The sequence below is a fragment of the Microplitis mediator genome, chromosome 5, assembly GCF_029852145.1.
Source record: "Microplitis mediator isolate UGA2020A chromosome 5, iyMicMedi2.1, whole genome shotgun sequence".
Lineage (NCBI taxonomy): Eukaryota > Metazoa > Arthropoda > Insecta > Hymenoptera > Braconidae > Microplitis > Microplitis mediator.
In genome coordinates, this window is record NC_079973.1 from 18,851,245 (window position 1) to 18,874,631 (window position 23,387).

The 23,387-nt window shown below is 32.9% G+C and overlaps 1 protein-coding gene across 2 annotated transcripts in view; it reads right to left on the bottom strand.

Annotated features, from left to right (window-relative positions):
- Positions 1-7,208: 7,208 nt before the first annotated feature.
- Positions 7,209-23,387, bottom strand: part of LOC130669119 (transcription factor Sp8-like) — a 40,828-nt gene continuing 24,649 nt past the window's right edge. For both annotated transcript variants that reach the window (XM_057471835.1, XM_057471836.1), the window contains exons 2-3: positions 15,215-16,196; positions 7,209-15,146 (exon numbers count right to left, since the gene is read on the bottom strand). In XM_057471835.1, coding sequence (XP_057327818.1) covers positions 14,233-15,146; positions 15,215-16,196 — 1,896 coding nt within the window. In that variant the 3' untranslated portion in view covers positions 7,209-14,232. The remainder of the gene's footprint in view (positions 15,147-15,214; positions 16,197-23,387) is intronic.

Here is a 23,387-nt window from a genome sequence, read left to right on the forward strand (position 1 = left end):
TTTTTTCCAATACTATTTCAATATTATTTTTTGAAGCGTAAATTGTTAACCTGAAAGGCCAAGTTTCTCAGTGTAACTCTACTATATTTAAAGTTAGTGATAGAATCAACTATCAATTCATACAAAACTGTAAAAATTAATGTATTGAAGTACTCGGCTTACAATAAATATAATAAGCATTTAAGGAGAACCACTAGTGTGAAATTTTGAAAAAATCAATTTTTTTTTTTTGCGTATTTCGATAGTCAATACCTTCGAAAATAATACAGTATACTAAAATTTAAAGTGCATATCTCAAATTGTTTTTTTGAGTTACAGCCATCTGAAGAGCAGATGTTTATCGGTTCTCAAAAATACATTTTTTGAAATTGCTGCAGCTATAACCCGGAGACAAATCATCCGATCGATTTGATTCTTATTAGAGCTTCGTTTCTCCATACCATGAACCTTCAGTTTCCCATTCAAATAGAAAATGTCATTTTGACAGGTCAAAAACCATCAAATTTTCGCACGAAATTATATACTTTTTTTTTAAATACTCCGCCATTTTGTTAAATTTCAATTTTTCTTTTCGATCGAGGGTCATGGTACGGGTAATACCTTGTAGTTTAATAAAATTTTTGATTTCATCCGCATTGAAGGTCGCTATCACTGCACCAGTGGAGAGACTTTTTTCTTCGGAGCCTTGGGAGATTGCGAATGACTCGCGGAATTTTCAGTTTTTTGGTCCAAAAATTTCATCATGTATTAATTATATATCTACAAATATATCCTTCAAACATTAAAACATTCCATGCACTGGCTTTCTTTAAAAAAATTTCCAAAAATCATCTTTTTTTCAGGCGGTCACACTAGTGGTCCGCCCCCTTAATAGACAAAACTTTTTATTACTAAAGAAATTAATTTGAAAAAAGACAGAGTGCGTCAAATAGGATCTCAAAGTGAAGATAGAGTTCTGTGTCTATATTACAAAAAAATAAATAAATAATTTAACCCATAATAAAATTATGAATTCAATTAAATTTACTAGATAGATTTATTGTTAATCATATCAAATAAACAGCTATTACAAACTCATGACTCATGAGAGTATATTATAATAGTGTATCATGATGAATATTGAAATATTATTATTGGATAACACATGTATTCATATGTATCAATGTATAGACAGATGAAGATGGAGTTAGATATAGATATAATATATAATATATGGACGGATCAATATCCGCTGATTCAAATATAAATGAGTATTTTATCATATTATCATACAGTAATTGAATTACATGTAACAAAAAGCATAAGTTAACGTCACTTGATTGATAAAAAATATATTCAATTATTTACGCGATGAAAATGTAATTGAGTAATTCAATTTACTAAAACTTTTATTTATTAAACATAAAGACTAAAGAAAAATTTGTTAAGTGTTTATACAAGTCGTGACATTAATTTGATAAGTTAAAACATACGGTAGTCATATATGATATTTATATATTTATGTCGTCGAAGAATAAGCATGATTATGAGTTCATGTCAGTAGGCTTTGAATTATTTCTATCAGAAGCTTAATATTGATTTAATACGATATTATATTTATGCACTTTGTCTTGTTGGTTTGTCATTTGTTAGCTTTAAGTCTTTTTATTACAACCACTACTGTCACTGCTACCAATACTACAATGTTTAATGTTCTATACTATATATATCATGAGAATAAGGCAATATTGTTAACATATGGAATGTAAAGATGGTAGATGAACTTTTATTGAAATCTGTATGAGTATATTTATATATCTACATGCTTACATACGTATGAGCATCGATGAAATTAAAACTAAATTGAATTTAGTACACTTATGTACTCGTTTGTAGAACTGTAATTTAACTTTCCCCAGATAACTATTGACAACAATTATATACGTATCTATATATATATTTTATAAATTTATTTCAAATAAAAAGTTTTTAGTTTTAAATCGGTTTCTATATTTATTAGTTATTTAGCTTTGGCATAAAGGTCTTAGCATTTATGTTAATGTTATAAATTTGTCAACGTTTACTGCGTATTTATAAAAATAATCAATATGCCAACTTTGTGATATTTTAATTTTTTCTTTAAGTTTGTAATTTATTCTATAATTATTTATTGATCGTGTAAAGTTAAACAAAGAAAATTATAACTTTATTTTAGTTTCTAGTTCACTTTAATCATTAATCAATATTTATTATTAATAGACTAATTAGTAGTTATGTATTTCGAGAAGGTATTTTTTTCGTGACGAATTCGTCGAATTTTCAAACTTTATTATTAATGATTTTAATTTATTCAGATTTATGTAAATTTACTAAAATCTAGATCTAGATCTCAATTTTTTTTTCTTATCAAATTTTGAAACTTTTTTGAAAATTTGAAATTTAAATTGTTACAGTTTGAAAATTTATTCGTTTTTTTTTTAGGTTTGGCCCATGTATATACAAGTTTCTATAGAACTAGATAATGAAAAAATTTGATTTTCTTAAAATATATGAGGAATTTCAAACCTCGGTACATAAAAATTATTCTTTCGGAAATAAACTAACCATTTGGTATTTTTACATTTTTATAAACATTTTAATAATATTTCCCGTGTAAAAAAAGGTTAAAAACGTGTTTATAAACTTCAAAACACGACACAATGATGAAATTTTTTTTAAACGACTTCCAAACTTCTGAAAATACTCAGAAAAAAACAATTGACTTAATACTGCTACAAATTAACATTTTTTAGTGTAAAATACGTTCAGAAAAAATTGATTTCGAACTATTTCTGAAAGTTTTTCGTTTTAGCATATCTTAATAATATAAAGACATTTATTGATTTTTCTCTTGCAATTTCAAAAGTTTAAAAAACGTCAAAAAAAGTTCGTCGCTGTATCACGTTTTGAAATTTATAGTAGTCAACACTTTTTTAACAATTTTTTTCACACGGGTTTGTTGCTCTTTGATTGCAAATATAGAAAGTACTAGTGATAAGTGAAACCTTTCTTCGATCATAATATTCTTAATAACTTTAATTAATTATCGGAAAAAAAATAATCATACTCAAAGAGGAAACGCCACCGGACCTCATTCTCACACTCAGAAAAATAAATGGGAATATCTTTGTTGCACTCGTAGAGTAAATGAGAATTATAAAACAATTTTTCTTCAAGACGAATTAGAATTTTTGGAAATACGAAATTTTTAGCTCTTTGTTAAGGTTTTAAAAATCGCTAGACTCTATTTTAGGTTTCCAGTGTTTGTCCGTGAATTAAATTGAATTAAAAATCATTTGACGTGACCCTTTACGATATGCATTATGATATAGGGTAGAGGTACCGTTTTTGGCGACTTTAGGGCCACTTTTCGACACTTGAAAAACTCAAATAAAATAATTTGTAAAAGACGCAATGACAAAATGAATTTTTAAAATGTGTTCAAAGATACTTTTATCCCACTATTAAAATAGAAATTTTATTTTATACGTTTTTATTAATTAAAATAAAGTATTAAATGTCCAAAAACGGAGCAGTGTCCACAAATGGTACTTCTACCCTATAATTACCTCTAAGTTTAAAGTGTCCTTGGATTCAAATGCTTATAACTTTTAAAATTTTTTAAAAATTCATTTCCGTTCTAATTTTTCAAAGATTTAAATACAACTGTTGAAAACAAAACAAAACAAAAATTTGGTCGACGAAAAAAAATTCTTTATGAATTCAAAGAGATTAAAATTCTCTACAATAGAAACTAGCGGATATTACCTCACAAAAAATGCGCAATTTATGACCGTTCATTGCTGGGAAAACGGACACGAATCAAGGCCATATCTCTTCAAACATAAATAATAAAATTTTTGGCATATTTTATGAACAATATAAAAAAAAGAAAAAAAATTTTGATGATTTCTAATCAAAAGTTGGGACAATAATATTCTAAAAGTACTTTGACAAAGTTATTAGAGAAAAAAAGTTCGAAATAGATAAGTACTAGTCTACATTAGCTATTAGACTATTAGACATCCAACTCAAAAAAAAAACTTTTATAACTCCAAAATCGATTTAACTATATACTGTAGTTATTTATTGCCCTGAAAATAATTCATAAACTTCCCAATGTAATTTATGTATTAATAACTTAAATCTTAACAATAAAAAGACTTGGTGATTTATATTTATAATTTAAAAGCAGCAAGTAACTGAATTTATTTTTATTATAAATGTTTTTCGGAAATAGGTAACAATTTTTTATAAAGTTAAAGAAGCATTACATGTAGTAAAGGGTGTCGAGTATTTCGTTTTGGCGAATTCATATAACGATCTCCAAGATGTCTACGGTCGTACAGCGGAAGTTGTGGGCTCCTTAACTTGTATTTATTTTCTTTGCATTCTCTAACACACTTAACTTTCATGCTTACATGCATATATACATATTAACAAAATTTATCCAGAGTTTCATTCATCATATCACCGTCTTTTCATGTGCCTTTTATTTTCTTATTCTAAGATTATTAAATTAGATATACAAGAATTATTGAATTGATTTCTGTTGGTCATTCTTGTCGACAATTTTTCATACACATATACATATGTATATATATATGTATATACATTCAAAAACTTTGTATGCATGACGAATTATGTATTCATGTTATCATTATTGTAATAAGTAAAAAAAAAATTTTTTTATAATTTTTCATTATATTAATACACGAGATATCAATCCTTCTACGTCATGTTTTATATTTTAATATATACTTGATATTATGAAGTGACTTTTAGTAATTATAAATACGATAGACTATAGTTATTATCATATAAATATGAATTATGAGTTGAAATATTTGTTTAATAAGAATTATCTTCTGCTTAAATAAAAAAATTACTCTTATCTTGAATAATATTAGATTACTTTAGTATATGTATATTATTATAAAAATATATACATGCATTACAACATATATATGTCTATTTATTATTTATAAATATTTATAAGATCGAACGCAAAAACATTTAATTTACAAACATTTGAATTTAATATTTTTTTTTTAGTTATAGTTTGTGTCTTACTCGTAAAAATTACATCACTTGGTTTTTTTTGGGACAAGTAATGTTGAGTTAATAAAATAATTATAGTAAAAAGTAAATAACAGTTAAGCAAAAACTTTTTTTTGGACTAGTGTGGTTTAGTTGCAAGTGTTCGTTTGATCTTGTTCGCTGATGACGGTTGACGTACGACGATAAATCGACGTCAGTTATATGCCGGGACACTTTTACTTACCAGAAATATGATGTAGTGACGTTAACACGTCTTTTAAAACCATAGACTTTTTTTTGTGCTTTTAAAATATTTGTCTAAATTTATAACTTTTTTGCAAGCTTTATTATTGTTATTGTTGTAACAATTATTTATATGTATCGGAGTAAAAATTTTTTTATTAAATACTGGGTCTTTATTTTTATTTGTATTTAAATTTAAATATAAACCCGTGTAAAAAAAAATTCATTCCAAAAATGTTCCTAACATTGAATTTCCAAAATTGAGACAATTCTGAATTTTGAGTTTCAACTTTAAAATAATTAGAAGTGTGAAAAATTTTCAATTAGTCTAAACTTTTTTTGTGGGTTTCTATTTGTTTTTTTTTTTTTAATTTTTTGAGTAAAAATGATTTGAATTGACAATTTTGTGAGTTCATAATAACTTCATAAAAAGATCAGAATTAGTTTCAATCACTCATTTTTTGGACTATTTTTGAACGAATACGAAAAATGAAAAAAAAAAAAAAACTGACCTTCCCAAAAAATTCTAACAAAAGTCAAAAAATGTTTTTACGTATTTTCAAATCATTTTTATTTTTTGTCTCATACCTGAATAATTCTGGTAAGAGTCGTATATTTTCATAATTCCTTGTTTTTTTAATGTTCTTCAAATCCAAAAAATTGTCAAATCAAATTATTTTTGCTCAAAAAATTAAAAAAAAAAACGCATAGGAAAAGCCTACACTAGTCGAAAATTGTTCACTTTCTAATTTTTTCAAAGTTCCAAAAATGTTCAACTCAAAGTTCAGAATTGTCTCAATTTTGGAAGTTCCCTGTCATGAAAATTTTTGGATCGAATTTTTTTCATACGGAAATGCATTAACTTAAGGAAAACTGGGGTACGACGAAATATCTTAATGAGTAATTAATTCTTTGAACTTTTTGATTCAATCTGTCATTCTTAAATTTAAATAAAAACAAATTTTTCCGGGGTATGACGGGATAGTGAAATTTTTTTTTATTTCTGACTTAAATTACTATATTTATTTGCATATTAATTATATTCAACGAATTTCTAATATATCAATAATTTTTATAAAAACTTTTGTTCAATCAAAATTAAAATTTTTTTTTTATTCTCTTGAAGTCTCAAAGTGCCCCTTTATGCCTTCGGTAATTTCATATCACCTCGAAATTAATATTATTTGCATAATAAAAACATTTTCAAAAAAAGTTTTTCGTTGTCAAATTTTTTATGCATTCAATCTCGTCCCGAAGTTCCTTATTCTTAATATAAAAATTTTTCACAGTTTAATTAAAGAAAAATCTTTGACTGAACAATAAACTAATTTTTGAATAAAAAAAAAAAATTGACTTGTATCGAAATGAATATAAGTGAGCTTAAATAATGAATAACAAGGCAATCAGAATGTGTATAGAATATATATAATAGAGTGTCTAAAGAAGTTATTTGAACTTGTAGATCGATTGATGTGTCCTGAGGGCGAGTGAGTATAATTTAGTCACCAAGGGATGTGACCCTCTCCCATGCGACGTGTATGTGAACAACCAGATACTTTAATGACCCTTAACGATCATCAATTAGTTTCTAGTGGCAGTAATGATATCAGCTTTGTGTTACACCACTGACCAGTCACTCGAGTACGTCTATAGAATTAAGACCACCGGGTTGTCATTTACGGTGTTGGATGGCCATTAGCCTGGTTAGAATTCTTCAGCTCGCTATCCTCAGCATATAATGTTCCCTCGATTAATTATTTTCTAACCTAATGACATTTTTTATCCACATGATACAACTGTAGATAAACTTAAACATTATCTTATCAGCTATAATTACTTACTAAAGAAATTAATCAAACCAACAATAAATTATGTATTAAAATGACACAGTAATTAATCGTGTTAAATAATTCATACTGTTTTTATTTAGTTACAGTAAAAGGATCATTACAAAATTAAGTTGATGCATCAGTTAAAAAAATAACTGAGATGTCATAAGAGATTGTAAACTAGACACTTGAGCTTCTGCTAATCGGAATGATAATTTACGCGAGTCCTCGTTCTTCATCTGCTCGTTTGCTTTAAATTATACTCCATTTCCAAGTGGATCAGCATCAGTATACAGAATATCCATGGCTGTGTGTGGTAGGTATACTTATCCAGAGTGGAGAGTCAAGAGTCGAGAGTGGTAAGAATGGTTCAAGTGCGGGCAGGCATCAGATCACTTGGCTGTTGGCTTCCTTATACTGATCTTCGTCTGTGATGAAGCCGCCTTTACTCATCTCCATACAGGACTTAAGCTTGTGGTCCACCCAAGTATCCTATACTATCCGAGTCTAATATGTATGCCAAGTAAAATATATAGTTTAGTTATATTAGTTAACATAAGTAGGCCTATACAAACTCAGCTGAATCCTCTAACTCCTAAGCAAACTTTTTGAGGGCGGCACTTTGGTAACAGGACGCGTGTGCCAGACTCATCGTTTGTATTTGCTTTACGCGTGTCAGTTGACGACAACTTTTAGTTGTTTTTCTTATTATATACTAACGAGAGAAAACTAACTGACTATATTTGTAATGTTAATTTACTGCACGTGAGACATTGAGTATACAAAATATATATTTTATTTATGTATTTTATATATAAAGATATACCTTTAATAAGTATATCAAATTATCAGACAGATGCTATCTTGTAAATACAAATTCTATTAATTTTTATTTTTGTAAATAATAGGGTTGAAAATACTATCGGGTCAACTAAAGTTGGGTATTTATTTATTAATAAATTTTTACGGCAATTTTTTTTTCTTTATACCCGGGTCAAAAAAATTCTGATTTTAGTCTTAGATAATATTTGGACTAATTGGACTGTCTTTAAATTTTTATAAAAATTTCAAGATGTTTTTAGTCTAAAGACGATCAAAAACAGACTAATAAAAATAATAGGCAGTAAAAGTCGGATTTTAGTTTGGATAAAAATATAAGAAGGCGATTTATTATAAGAAAAAAGTTTGATTTAGATCTAGACGTGACTAAAACCAGATCAAAAATTATTTTAAAAAAAGTCTAAGTAAGGAATAATACCAGCGAAACTAGATTAAATTTCACATGTTAATTAAATACAAATAAACAGTCAAATTAAGTAGAAATAACTTAAAATTTTTATTTGATTTAAAACAGTTCAAATTTTTCGGCCCGGGTAGGAAAAATGTGTTACGAAACTGCTCTCTTAAAATGAATCAGTCGAACGTACTGCAAATCAATGAATATTTATTGCGAATCAGTCCTAAGTATATCGCTGATTAAATTAATGATAGATTTGGGGCTATTAGTGCAGTGAATATTCACTAATTGGAGAATTTTTCACTGACTCATTTTAAGAGAGTAGAAAGATATGACTAAAATTTTGTTTCAAAGTAGCCTGGAGTAGTCCAGAGGATAAAATCTCAAATTCAAGCCTCTTCCTTTGTTTTAATTAAAAAGATCAAAATTTTATTTATGAAATAATGATTAATATTTATGACGTACGGTTTTAAAAAAATTGCTGACATTTAAAAAAAATGTACATGAGATGTTAGTATTAAATTTTACCAAAAATTTTAGAGTTATAAATACTCGACTTTACTAAGAGAAATTAAGTGTACAATAGATATCATCCTATCGATGTATGATTTATTACGTGATTTTTGAAAAATATTATCTAAACATTTCTCTGTCTTATGGCAGACATTTTTAGTTGACGTCAAATATTATACAATTTAATTTGAACAAAAATAAAATATAATTCGCTATGACTTATAACAATAAATTTTACAATTAGTAAAGATTATAAAAAATTTAAATTCATTACAGTGACTTTGTGAAAATATAATTATTTCTTGAAAATATGACAATTATTCTATAATTAATGCAAAAATAATGAATTATAGTCGAATAAATATTGTCATTAATAGTTGAGTACAAACTATTATAAGGATATTTTGATATAATATTAATTTCAGAAAATTATTACAGTTTATATAAATATTTCATTAATATACTAAAATTTATTTCATCTGTAAAATTACCATTTTGCTTATTTATTGTTACTTAACACAGTGAAATATCATTTACATATGTAGTCGTTTTTACTATTATTTATGAAGAAATTACCGTGTACCCATGCAGAGAAAAAAACACGCGACGAACTGCTAGTAGTTTCCTGAGCCAACATAGTTATTGTTGCAAAATTATTTTTCTTTCATGTATGTAAAAATGAATTTTTCCATCGATTGCAACTTTTCTAAAAATTTAAATACTTCTAAAATTCAAGTATACTCAGAATTTTATTTATTTTCGTTAAAATTGTTGTTTCAATTTTATGATAAGTACCAAAAAAATATATTTTTTTATGTTTTCGAGTATTCTGTTGTACTGTTACTGAAAAATTATTTTTTTTTTGTGAACTACGAAGCTATTTTATGCTAGGGTTCTCATAAAAATGCATGTTATTTAACAAACTACATCAACAAATATTAACTGTAAACAAATTTTTAGTAAAAAACAACTCAAAAATTCTAATAGGACACTAATAAAATATTTTTACCTTCTTCTACGGTAAACATCTTTAAGATATTTACGAAAAAAAAAAAAAAATTAAGCTTGTCTAATGTATTTAGACAGCCGTTACTGATGACGAAAAATTAAAACACAGGGGTTGTTTAACCCTCATAACCGTACATCCTGTATCATCAAAATAGTTTGTACCTACTCGTTAAATTCAATACCTATGGCTGCAGTTAAATTTTTTCATATTCTATTAAAAAAAAAATAAAAGGGTTGACATAATAATACCTTGCACGTAAATTAATTTAGTTAAAAATTTAATGTACTCTTCACCGTAAAGGATTTTTTTTCTTTTACATTTTATAAATTATTTTTTGTTTTAATGGTAGGTATGGTTTTCAAAACAATGGTAATAAATAAGAATTGTTCCTGACATTTGTATCCGGTAAGCAGATTATCTGGGTCACTCGGGTGGCGTAAGAAAAATACGTAAGCGAAAAAAAATAAATAAAAAATAAAATTAAAATTAGTTTCCTCTGTCGGTTTGTGCGAGAAAGAGGACCTGTGCCAGAAATTAGATGAGTATTGAAAGTGAGAGTGTGATATCTTGATATGAGAGGGAGAAAGAGATGGGAAATGTTAGAAAAGAGGCGAGTTAATAAAAAAGGCATGCGGTGTCGGTACGACTTTGGTAAAATGAGAGCTAAGTATTCGGAGTGTATATCGTGAGATGTGGGGTATGAAAGATATATATCCCCAGAAGAGTGTTGTAGGGTTTGTTAACTATACCCAAGGGTCTTTCATCATCGTGTGGCGATCCTGCGGTACACGTATGCGCTTTGTCACACGCCGACATCACACACTCCTCATACACACAAATCCTCATAATATTACACAGCCTTGAATAGGATAGGATACACAACACAACTCAAACGCCACCCACGTCTTTTTAGTTTTACTCATTCATTCGTATCTTTTATATATCTCTCGTTAACTTTTAAAAGTCTATCTGCGGTAACTAGTTAGTGGCTGTGATTCTCACTTTTTACTTTTTTCTAAAACCAACAAATATAAATAAATTTTTTTATATTTACCATCACAATTCAAAAATTTTTTAGTTTTTATTTATTTTATCCAATTTTAAATGAAAGTAATTTGTCACAACAGAAGAAAGGATTTTTTGGCGCAAAAAATTTTAACTCGCCCAAAGAAAATTTTCAATTGCTCCAAGAAATTTTTTGAATTATAAATTGAAAACAAAACTTTTTTTAATCGAGAAAAAATTCTTCGCGCCAAGAAATTTTTTCTTGTCCTAAAAAAATTTTTGTCTTCAATTCATACTGCAAAATATTTCTTGCGCCAAGAAATCCTTTTTTTCTGTGTAGTATTTATTAAAAATGAATTTTGAAAATTTATTTTTTAAATAAATTTTGGATTTTAATTAACTATATTATAAATTTATTTTATAAGCTTTTAGTTAATTGAATTAAATTTAAAAGTGTGAGAATTAACAGGAGCTGAAAGACAAAAAAAAATAATAAACAGCAAGCTCAGTTTTTTATTTTGACAAGTGAAAAAAAAAGTTAAAGAGAGGAAAAGAATGAAAGGTGAATAAGAGTGATGGTAGATGATTTAAAACCAGTGAGGGGTAATAATATCAGGAGTGCGATGCGAAAACGACACAGACTCACAGCTCGCAGTTAGTTGTAGACTCTGATGTGCATTATATATATCTATATATATATATATTTATATGACGAACAGTGGCTGGTACGATGTAGTGCGCATGGGGCTGCAAATTGAATAACAAACGTGTTCACCCTCCTGAGTTAAATCACCGAATGGGCACCCTGCCTAGCGAGCTGCTCGACATTAACCGCACCCCCCGCGAGTAGTTGCGGCGCGACCCCTCAGTCGCTTAAAACCTCCAAACTGCTACTGCTGCTTTGCATAATGATCTTATTCTGTAATCTCTGGCATATTGATCCGAATCCCTGAAGAAATACAATCCATGCATGATATGACAGAAGAATGCGTCCATTACAACCATTTCCAATTTCCTAAATTAATAAAAATTCCTAAATAATTTAAAACTTAAAAAAAATAATAAAGTAATTAATAAATTATTGATAAAATAAAAATAAGTCTTAGAATAAAATTTATTATATAACTATTATTATATATATTATTTATTTGCTAATTAAATTAATGGCTATGAAAAGTATTATTTATTGCGGAAGTGGTGTGTAACTGTTCTCGAGATGCAATGTAGTTATAAATATATTTACATGTGGGATTTTTGGAGCATCGGATTAACGTGTCGGGAAGCTTTTGAGCGGATCAGAAAAATAAAGAAGAGGAGATTATGAGATAGAGTTGTGCTGAGAGCCAAGTCATCCCCACTAATAATGCCGAGTTAGAAATATTATTTAGTTTAAGCCTCACTGAATCTATCTATAATCATTATCATCATTATCATCATAATAATAATCGAAATTTAATAGTGAGAATGATTAGTAAAAGAGTGATAGAATAAAGTCACCGTGACTGAACACTATTTAGCGATCGACAAATTTTTTTTTTTTTTTTTTAATTTAAACTGATAGATAAATAATAAAATTAATCAGAGTAACGATTTAAGCCCAAGTAAAAATACATTGTAAAAAATGGGATAAGTCCAGGCGGTGTAGGTGTTAAAATTTTCGGTGTTAAATTTCAACACTGCCACCGGCGTAGTCTCTAAAAATAAATCAGTCAATATTCACTGATTCATTTTTTGAAAATAAATTTTTATATTTTTTTCTTCTAATTTCTATGCGTGGAATTTATTTTTCTTACACCGATTCAACACCGCCAAATTACAACGTCTACACCGGAGTTATTTCGTTTTAACACCGCTTTTTTTACAGTGTATTAAAATAAATTTTTTTTAAAATTAAGTACTCAAGTTTATAAGTATTTTTACTTTGCAAATGAATCTTGAGATGCTTTTCATATTTTCAAGCTTTTAGTCAATCTTACAATGAATTTTTTTACGAGTTAAAAAGTAGAGTCATCACCCAGTTAGCGTATGTTAGATTCACGGTCGTGTCATGATATCCCAGATCCGAGATCCCAGTACCAGTGGAGTAAAAAAAAGAAAAAGTTTAGGGTAAATTGAAAGGGGAAGACAAGTTGCATCATGGGAAATGAAAGGGGGCTTATGTTATGATGGGACATTTCATGGCTCGTAGAGTTCAGAAGCTAACGGCCCATGTGATATTAACCACCGCAAAAGCTCCCCCTCTTTTCGTTTCTCTTCCACTTATTTTCTTTATTTGCTTTTTTTATGCTTATTGTTCACCCGCGAATTCGTTACATGAGTTTATGTGTAAGTCTACGTGTGTGTGTGTGTGTGTGTAAAAGCGTGGATAGTAGAAAAGATAATTTATTAATATCAATGCATCACGAGTTCCGGAAAAATTTAGGGATTGATGTACGATGATAATGGTGGGAAACACGTGATCGAAATAATGATAAAAGCTCGATTCGTACTCACAAAAAGCATCATTTATTTTTTTTTGTCTCTCTCAAATGAATTTTCATAATCATCTATAATACTTCAATAATAATTATTTAATTCATTAATCAATAATTAATAATAATAATAATCAATAATCCATAATAGTTAACTAATAATAATAATAATTAATTAATTAATAATAATAATAATAATAATTGTAAGATACTTTTTAGATTTATATACGGGTGGGCGTGATATGAAGCTCCATCCGAGTACAAATTCCACGTTCATCTGAAATATGACAACAACGGGGAGTCTAATATACGAAATTAAAATTCGTCTAACAAAAATTATTTTATAAACCGTCCACCCGGTCGAGAGCCCATCGAAGATCGACCCTCGACGCGTTATATACTTTTATATGTATTTATATATTTATATTTATATTATATACATATATATTTATATAGTGTTATGATTTATATAAATATATGTGTATTTAATTAATTATACATTCGCGTCGAATCGACCGAACACGTATATCATATCGACAATGACAATTATTGTACAACTATATATATGTACTTTTGCATTTACTTTAGATTTTAAATATATAATAATATGTAATATTTAAATTTATAACTTTTTAAGTTTTCTAAATACCGTGTGTGTCTTTATACAATATTATATCACTATAAATATAATATTATTTTCTTTCACGCGCTATGTATAATATTTACAATTAGAACAATTAATTAATAAACAAAGACGTGTGCATAGGGACGTGCCAGCAATGGCGATAAGTATTTTGTGATTAAAGTGCATTATTTATATTATTATTATTATTATTTTATTATATTAGAATAGTGTATGTAGGATACTTAGATATTATGTACAGGTGCTGGAGATGCAGGGGAAGGGGTCTGAGGAGTGCCGGGATTCTGTGTAAGAGTGTAAGAGTTGTTTTGACGTTGTTGTTGTTGTTGTTGTTGCTGTTGTTGTTGTTGGTAGTGATTGTGGCGTTGTTGAGCTTGTTGTTGTTGTTGTTGTTGTTGTTGCTGTTGTTGTTGCTGTTGCTGTTGTAAGTGGTGTTGATTGATTTGGTGATGTGTGAGGACATTGACAGTGTGGTGTTGCTGGTGCATGAGGTTTAGGTTGAGTGGGTAGGATAATGGGGAGCCCAGGGCCGTTGTGGTACCGTTATTGCAGCCACCGGCTCCGGGCCCCACCGGGCTCAGTGCATGCTCATCCCCGCGTGCGGATGATGATGCACTGCCGCTGTTACAGAGGTTGCGTGATGATGAGGATGATGCATTAGTGGCGGGAGATGCGGGTGGTGGGGATGGTGTGGGGTCAAGGGTGGAGGTGTCATCTGCATTGGGGTCATGGGAGCTGTTGGTTGTTGGTGACCGGTGGTGGTCTGGGAGGTGACGTTGGCGTCCTGACCCACCTGGGGTCCCACCACCGCCAGGCCCTGCTGCTGTTGCTGCTGCTGAGAGCCCGGCGGTTGTTGTTGTGGACCCCCCTGTGATTGAACTACCTGGCCCACTCCCGGTACCACCACCGAGGTGGTGCTGCTGTTGGAAGTGGGACTCTGCTGGCTCCCGTTGTCCTCGCTGTCTGAGCAGGACTCGGCTGAGGAGCTCCCCGCTCCCCCCTTGCCCTTGCTGCCGCTGCTGCTGCTGCTGCTGCTGTGGGTCTTGACGTGCTTCGCGAGATGGTCGCTGCGCATGAACCGCTTGTTGCAGACCGGACAGGCGAATCTCTTTTCTCCGGTGTGGGTTCGAAGGTGCCGCTGCAACTCATCCGAACGTGTGAACCGCTTGCCACAGAAAAGCCAGTTGCAAACAAACGGTCGCTCACCAGTGTGCCACCGTAAGTGGGCCTTCAGATGTGATGTCTTCCCGTAGACCTTGCCGCAACCAGGTATATGACAGCTGTGGATGTTCTTCTTCCTTAGGTGGACACCGGCGGGACCGAGTCTCTCAGCTTCCTGGCAATTCGGGCAGTCACAGGTTGCTCTGCCGGTGTATCGTCTTTGCGAGCGTGGCGAAGGTGCTTGTGTTACTGCACCAGCGCCACCTTGAGGACTGCCGGCGCCCCCGGCGCCGGTTGCCGCTGCGTGATGTGCGTGCAGCCCAAAACCAGGTGGACCACCAGGTAGCATTGACTTGTACGTATCTTGTAGTAGATTGTGACTGGCTGTGGTGGCAGATGTGAGTAAATGATTGCCAGCCAAAGCAAGACTGGTTGAGTAGTCTGCTGAATAATTTGCCATTTGAGCGTGAACGCCAACGGTACCGCTTACGTCGAGCCAACCTCCTGTTGCGGCACCGTGTACGTCCCACCAGCCATCACTGGCTTTTATACCACCATGAGTTGCACCAGGCATTGTATTGAATGGCCATGATTCATACGGATGTCTTCCGTATACTGAACCAAGCGTTGCCCCCTCGACTTTGCCGAGGAGACTGCTCTGGTGGTGGTGCGGGTCACTGGCTGGTTGTGCTGACGCCGTGCCCGGAAAGTACAAGTCGCTACCATACTGGGGTGCCGTGGATGCACAAGATGTGACTGGTGCTCTCGCATACCCGCCGCCGCCACCTCCGCCGCCGGTGCTTCCTGCGCTGCTAGTCGCTGTTGGCCTTTGGGTGACTCCTGTTGTGGTGCAACCGCCGCCTCCAGGGTGTTGCGGTGAACTCCCGCTGCTCTGCGGGCTCTTTTTCCATGGATGAAAACCTTTCCCCACTGCGGCATCCGCCAAAGGCGGAGGGCTCTTGTTGCTCAATTTGTTACATTGTGCAGCGAGCATCGCCAGTGGGGTGCCACGAAGCCCGGGATGTTCCTGTAACATCAGAAATTATATTCACATTAGTATACATCATCGTTCACTATTTTCTTTTATTATATAATAAATTTTATATACACATATATTTATTTACTATTAAATTACACACATATGTATGTATATAGTCCTGATTTCCTGGTTTATACTAATCCTAATTTCAACATCCGTGACGAAAAATGAGGTTAATATTAAAACCGGTAAAACGAGCGGTTAAAGCTCAACCATAGATCCGCTATCCGTAATCACGTCGTCTAAATTGTCGATCTTGAAATAAGTTGTCGCTTCCGTTCTGTCGACGATAGTTGTATAATCGAAAAAAAAAGATTTAAAAAGCAATGAGTAAAAACGTATCAGAACAAGTGCAACGAGCCAAAAAAAACCTCACCTATATAATGACACTAAATTGGTGTGTGCTAGTCTAGAGAAGAACTGTTATACGTTATATAGACTAATAGTAAACTAGCTCTTGGAAATCGACTCGCTGAAAAGTAATCATGTGTAGAACAGTCAGCTACATCCAAATCAATCTATACATTTATGTTAATTCACCGAAGCTTAACCTTTACCAAAAACGCTAATAAAAAAAAAAAGTACATCAGGCTTCATACGAAAAAAATAAAATTCTTAAACTAAAAGTTACGAATACGCTATTATCAAAATAGAGGGTTTCACAATTTCAAATTACTCATATTCGATTATCAAATTTAACGTTTCATAAATTTGGTTAAATTTTTTCATACGATCATGGCTATGGATGCTACTAACAATAATAATAATAACAAAACTCAATGAGATGAAAGATGACTATAACAACGGATGGTAACCGAGAGATACTAAACGAAGAAAAAATTACGAATAAGTTAAAGCTCATCATCCCTACGACAGTTTCGGAAGGTAATGAGGCCGGAGGCAAATCGAGCGGTCTCATCAAGCCCAGTTTCATGCAAATCATTCTACTGCTGATGTTCTCTTATTCTCTCTGGCTCCTGGACTTGGTCGCATCGGTAGAAACATAACGGAGGCGAGGTTGTCTACTACTACTACTACTGCCACGACTATTATTACTACAGCGAAGGTAAAATGAGCCGGCAAAAGCAACGAGACTGATCAGAGCAAGCGAGAAAGTACCCTAAAGAGCTAGATGAGGATGAGAGAACCTACACCAAAGTCACGGTGTGTGTTGATGCCGTGATCCTGGTATATAAGAAAGAACAAGGGCAACTGTGATTCCGTGATGTATATAGTAATGGACCAGAGGCTGCGCGATAAGTTAGAGCTGAAGAGAGATACCTATAGAGGAAACCCGTCGAGTGTAGTATATTCGGACAGAAAGGTACAGTAGAAAGCCAAAGGGTCCGCGCGGAAGCAGCAGGAAATTAAAGTCTGGCGGCCCGCGGCCATTAGTAGCCGGCGCCATCGAGGCGACACGCCCCCCACGCGGATCCAACCATCCACACAAACACACATACACACTCACATGCACACACCACACATACGAATACACGTTAAGTTACCTTCGGACACTCTCATCATCATGTAAACCCACAACCCCAACCTGAGAATGGTACAAACGAAATGAGGTTACAAAAAGCATCAGCTCTTCATCATCATCTCATCTTCCATTCACCAGTTTTTATAATTCGTTACATGTTATGTCATTTATCACAAAAACTATAAATATAATTTTCAGTTTGTTTTTATAGTTATTTAAATTTTATTATCATTATTTTGATTACATAAAAAGTTTAAACACTAAAGAGAACTTGAGCAGGATCAAGTTTCTTTGTTTAAGGAAAATATATGTGTTACAACTCAACAAAACTCAAATAGTATAGCTTGAAATGACTGGATGTAAAGAAGCGAAAGTCACCCTATTGGGGTTGACGACAGGGAATAGGGTGAAACAAGCACGATGAGGATAGGAAAGCGCATACGACGTTCAACGTATCTCCGCTGATGGTGTACGAGAACCACGCCCTCTTCAAGCTCGGTCGTAGGTTATAGGTAGGGTAGGTATTGATCCAGTCGAACTACTACAATACGACGTGCCCTCCGGAGACAACGACATCTCTCAATTAGCTATCGAGGAGCTAGATCCACCCCTCAACGACGAATTCTCTGGCCCTCTGTGTCGACGAATTGTTCGGCATGGCCAGGATAAAGAGCGAGAGTGAGAAGGCTGCCCAATAAATCTAGTCAATGCTACTCCAGTTGGACATATGAATAATTGGCTCTAGATCCGGTGAGTGATTTCAAAGCTCAAAGTTCAGTACGTAGATAAGTGGGTGGCGAAGGTGATGATTGAATGCTGATGATATTGATGGTTCGAGTAATTTGACTCTACATTTATCAAAGAATTATTTAAATTACCGCCAAATTTACGACGTATCGAGTGTACGTTAATCGGACTATGATGAGTGCGGCTTGTAATTATTTTAAAAAGAGCGAAAAGCCGTTGTTCTTTGTTCCAGTTACTAAAGAACCTGATAGTTCACTAATGTTTACTAACGCGGCTGAAGATCTATGGCGCCGATCAACTTGTGCTAAAAGAATTATATGATTACTTGGCCGCCTCAAAGTCGCCGTTAACTTTTCTCTGGTTATTTAATTCGCAATTCTCTGGTTGCTTGATTGTTCCACTCAACTTTTCTTATCTCGTTGATGGTTGATGAGCACACGTCAATTACTGACTACAATGTAGTATGTATTATAACGCTTATGAATCACAACTGCGTATAGACACGCAAACATTTCTTATTATTGAGTTTCACTTTTGCTGCATCTGTGATCTTCATAAAAATGATTAAAGTAATTTTTTTACTTCATATTCTTACTTTGAAGCATCAAGTAGAACATGATGAAGTTAAACACGATGTTTGCTAATTTTAAAAATGAACACGTAACTTTTTTTTTAATTTGATGGGAATTACGATATCGCTAAATTAGTACCGTGAATAACAGTAAACTAATTCATGAATGAATTGAAGTTTTAATTAATGCTAAAAATATGCAAATGGATTAGATAATTTTAAATCTGTTGGCGGCAGGGTTTAAAGAAAACTAATGTTGGAAAACGTGCCGTTCGGAATCTTTTGTCTCAGCACAGCAGTAGAACTGAATATTGAGTATAGAAAGAGCCGCGTGACGTCACGCCCATCATAGAGAGACCGACTAGGACTAATAATAACGCCTGAGGGCGATGCCGCGCATAAATTAAAACCATCAGAAAACTACTCGTCTGTCCTTCTCGCTTCTAGATACATCACACGTAGTCGCGTCTTTTTGCCTTCTGAGAAACCTACCGACCAGCAAGTAAAGCGGATACGCCTAAAGAGAATGCTGGTGTATAAGATTTTTAGCTAGAGTTTGCTATGAGCTAGGCCCAGCTAGACCTTCAAAATTAAATAACTGCCATACAACTGGAGAATTAGTCAATTAATAATACTATCTTTCTCTCTTGTCTCATTATCTAACCAAACTTTATTTTTTTTTCATATTTAATAATTCTAAAAATTTAATGTGCTTGCTCTTTTAATCAATGCCGCAACCAGACCATGTTTTTTTCCCGCTCACGCGACTTTTCGTATCAGCTATCGAACCAACAAAATGGTATCCACGATAACGTCGTTAAACTGATGCTAAAAAGTTAACGAAAAAACACACATGTATTCAATATTATCCTTATCTCTTTTCCGCACAGTCCCGGGTCAAAAAGATAACTGGGTTTTGACTTTTTTGACTTGCATTGGACTTTTTTAACTTAAAAATTTAATTCAAATCCAAGACAACATGACTTCAATTTAATTTAGTTGGGGTAAATCGGTACTAAATAAGACAACTTAGTCAAAAGCAAGTCAAAACCAAATGTGTTTTCATATCTTAAAATATGTTTTTCATTTATTAAAAGAAGAGCTTAAAATTGACTTGCTTTTGTCTTTCTAGATTTTTCTGCTACTGCTGCTTTTGTTACCGCTGTTAGAATAAGTTATTTTATGAAAATATATATGATTATAAATATAATTGAAACAGTAATAAAGAAGACAGGATAAAGTGTTGGCATCGGTGGGCAAACGTCGGGTTACCACAAACACGTAAAGTGACAGCTGGTGATGAAAAGACTACCAGCAATGTAAAGTATAAATGTGATGGAGAAATAGTATAAGCTTGTCGTGTATAGTACAGGGTATGGTTTAGAATTATATATATAGTAAAGCACTCTTCACTCCCTCTTTACTTGATAGAATACACGACACGACTGACAGCTCGATGGACAGCGTGTGAGGGTGCGAACAAGGTGGAAAACTAGAAGGTAAGTTTAGTAGAACCCTGATAGGTAGGTTGTAGTGGCAAACCACAGCTGACGTGTCTTTCGTAAAAATTGCTAAACGGAAAAGTATTAATCGTTTTCACTATCACTGGCTGACTTTATTCTTTGATGTTCATTTATATTTAACAATATACATATATATTAAACTGTGGTATATAGTATCTGACGGCATGCAGTTGGCTATAGCTTTTTATTATTGTGGCTTTCGTGATACGAGCGAGTATGTTGTAAAAGAGTGTGTATAGAGTATATAAAATTTATAATCTACACGCTATGTCCACAAGTCGTCACACCCTTTTGCTTGTATCTTCATAACGCTAATGCGAGTCTTGCGAGTCTACAAAAGGACGCGCTCGGCTGTAAATTGATCTCGACGCATGGTGAACACAGTATATCATGCACTTGAGGAATTATAAAAATTAAAAAAACGCGTAGATTGCAAGGAGATGTAAGAATGTTTTATGGCGAACAGAAATTAGCTGTACGTAGACTGTATTTTTTTTTTTTTTTGTTCTTGAAATTAAAAATATATATGAATTGAGGGAGATGTAGATGATGATGAGAAAAAAAGACGGAGGTGAAGGAGGTGAAAAAGAGTGAGGAGATAAAGGGATCGAAGCACCTGCCGTAGAGCTGGGCGAGCTTTTGATTGGATTCACCTGCGCCGTTACGAATCTACTCAGTCAATTGTATGCGCAACTCAAGAAATCATTTTTTGAATTATTTTATTTTTATGTTTAATCCCTTAATTTTATTTGTGAGGACAATTTATCGCTTTCTAATTTCTGGTAGGGAAGATTTAAGTAAAAATTTGATTGAGAATATTTTCACTTGAATTGTCAATAAATGTTTAAAATAAAATATCATATAATTACACAGTAATTAATGCTTTAACAGAAAAAAAATCCCATTAGTAGTTGATAATTAAAATAAACTGAATACTTAAGATTTTTAACAACAATGTGGAGTTTTTTCCTTATTAACTGATAAAATATATGCGGGTAATTTTAATACTAATTATTTGTTTATCAGCTCGCTTATGCACGTAAAACCTATCGAGAATCTCACCATACTAAGAATATATATAATGTATATTAACACATATATTAGTTGTACATGTATCGATGAGCCGGCTTCGATGTACTCGTCAACAGGCTCGACATTTTTTTATAACTTTTTTATCACATCTTCTTCCTTCAAGTTAAAATTTTTTTTTTATGTTATTTATTTCGTGTTTTACTTTCTTTCGTGAAAGATAATTGCCAGAGCGATTGCAAAGTGTATGAGTTTATAAATACCGTACGCTCTCTTCGTCCTCTGCACCAGCCGTCGCTCAACGTTAATGACTTTGGCGAGGATGTCGAGTGACCAGGCAAGGTTATAAAGTGTAGTGCACTTAGATACACATATATGTTATATATAAACATCAAACATTATAAATATATATCTAACAAGTTAACATCGGATGTCTAGTGTAAGTTCAAAGATTTACTTGATGTATAACATAAAAAATCTGCGGAGTGAACGCGGATTAAATCCGGAGTGAATGCAGAGCGGATGACTGTTTATTTATTCAATCCCATTGGAGTGAAATTTACTCCGAAGGGGAGTTTATTTTAATATTAAAACTCCGAATCGGAGTGAATGCGGATTTAAATAAAATCCACACGGTAAGAAATATTTTGCGGATGTCACTATGCCAGTATGAGCGTGAACACTATACTGTATGGTATCGAAGATTTTTATAGGTTGTAAAATTGTATGCATAGATGATTCGACCATTGCGGGAATAGTAACATTGGCGATAGTTGTCGCGGACACCGAAATGTCAGTATGGCCGTCAGGCCCATACTGCGTTGCCGTATCCACAAGGCTTCTGGCAGATCAACCTAGGCCATGCTGTTTCGTCGTGCCTGCTATGCATACGTGTGAGCAATACAATAGCTCTTGTACTATACAGTATAGTAAATAATGTCATACTTCTGGGACTCGTTACAGTACGGTCGTGGAATATTTCACATACTGTTTTAGTATCTGTCTTGAGACCATACCAGCATGGTGTTGAACGCCATGCATTTCTTACCATGCAGTTTTTCAAAATTACTCCGCTGGAAAAGCAAACTCTGCCTTTACTCTTTCGAGTGACGGAGTGAATTCGGATTGAAATAAAATCCGATATCACTCCGAATTCACTTCCGATTGTTTGCAGTGTAGATATAGGTGGATATAGATAAATGTATGTGTATAGTTTTTTGCAGTGCACACATGATCAGAAAATGAAAATTTTTAGCAGAAAAAAAGTTCTAAGAAAAGACGAAGGACACCCGAATTTCTTGAAAGTGGATTTTAAAACTGGTAGTTACTGGGATTAATAACGTTATTCATGAGAGAGTGACCCCGGGGGCTAGTCTGCATCAACACCAATACACCTTTTTAAAAAAGAGAGTATATAGAATATAAGCCGAGCGGATCAGTGCGGCAGTAGTGTTGGCCATCGGATCGACGCTGTTAGTTCCCACCATGAAACGCGGCTACCTGTTACCCTTCTTCTAAATTATCTTTTTTAATTAAATCCATCGTGAGAGCTGAAACACTACACACTGAATATACAGAACAAGAAGATGATGAACAAGAACAAGACCAAGAACAAAAAGAAAAGAACGAAAAGAAGCTGGACTAGCAGAAGCAATTCTTAATTCATCCTCAGGTCTTTTTATCAGTTGATGCTGCAAAAGACTCTGTTGATGATGAGTGTGCAGTGCGTTACCAAAACAACGGCTTTAGTCGTCATCCTAAGTATATCCCGAGTGAATTTTGCCGCATGGCCCCAGGCCAACGGGAGCTCACGAGATTTATTCAGT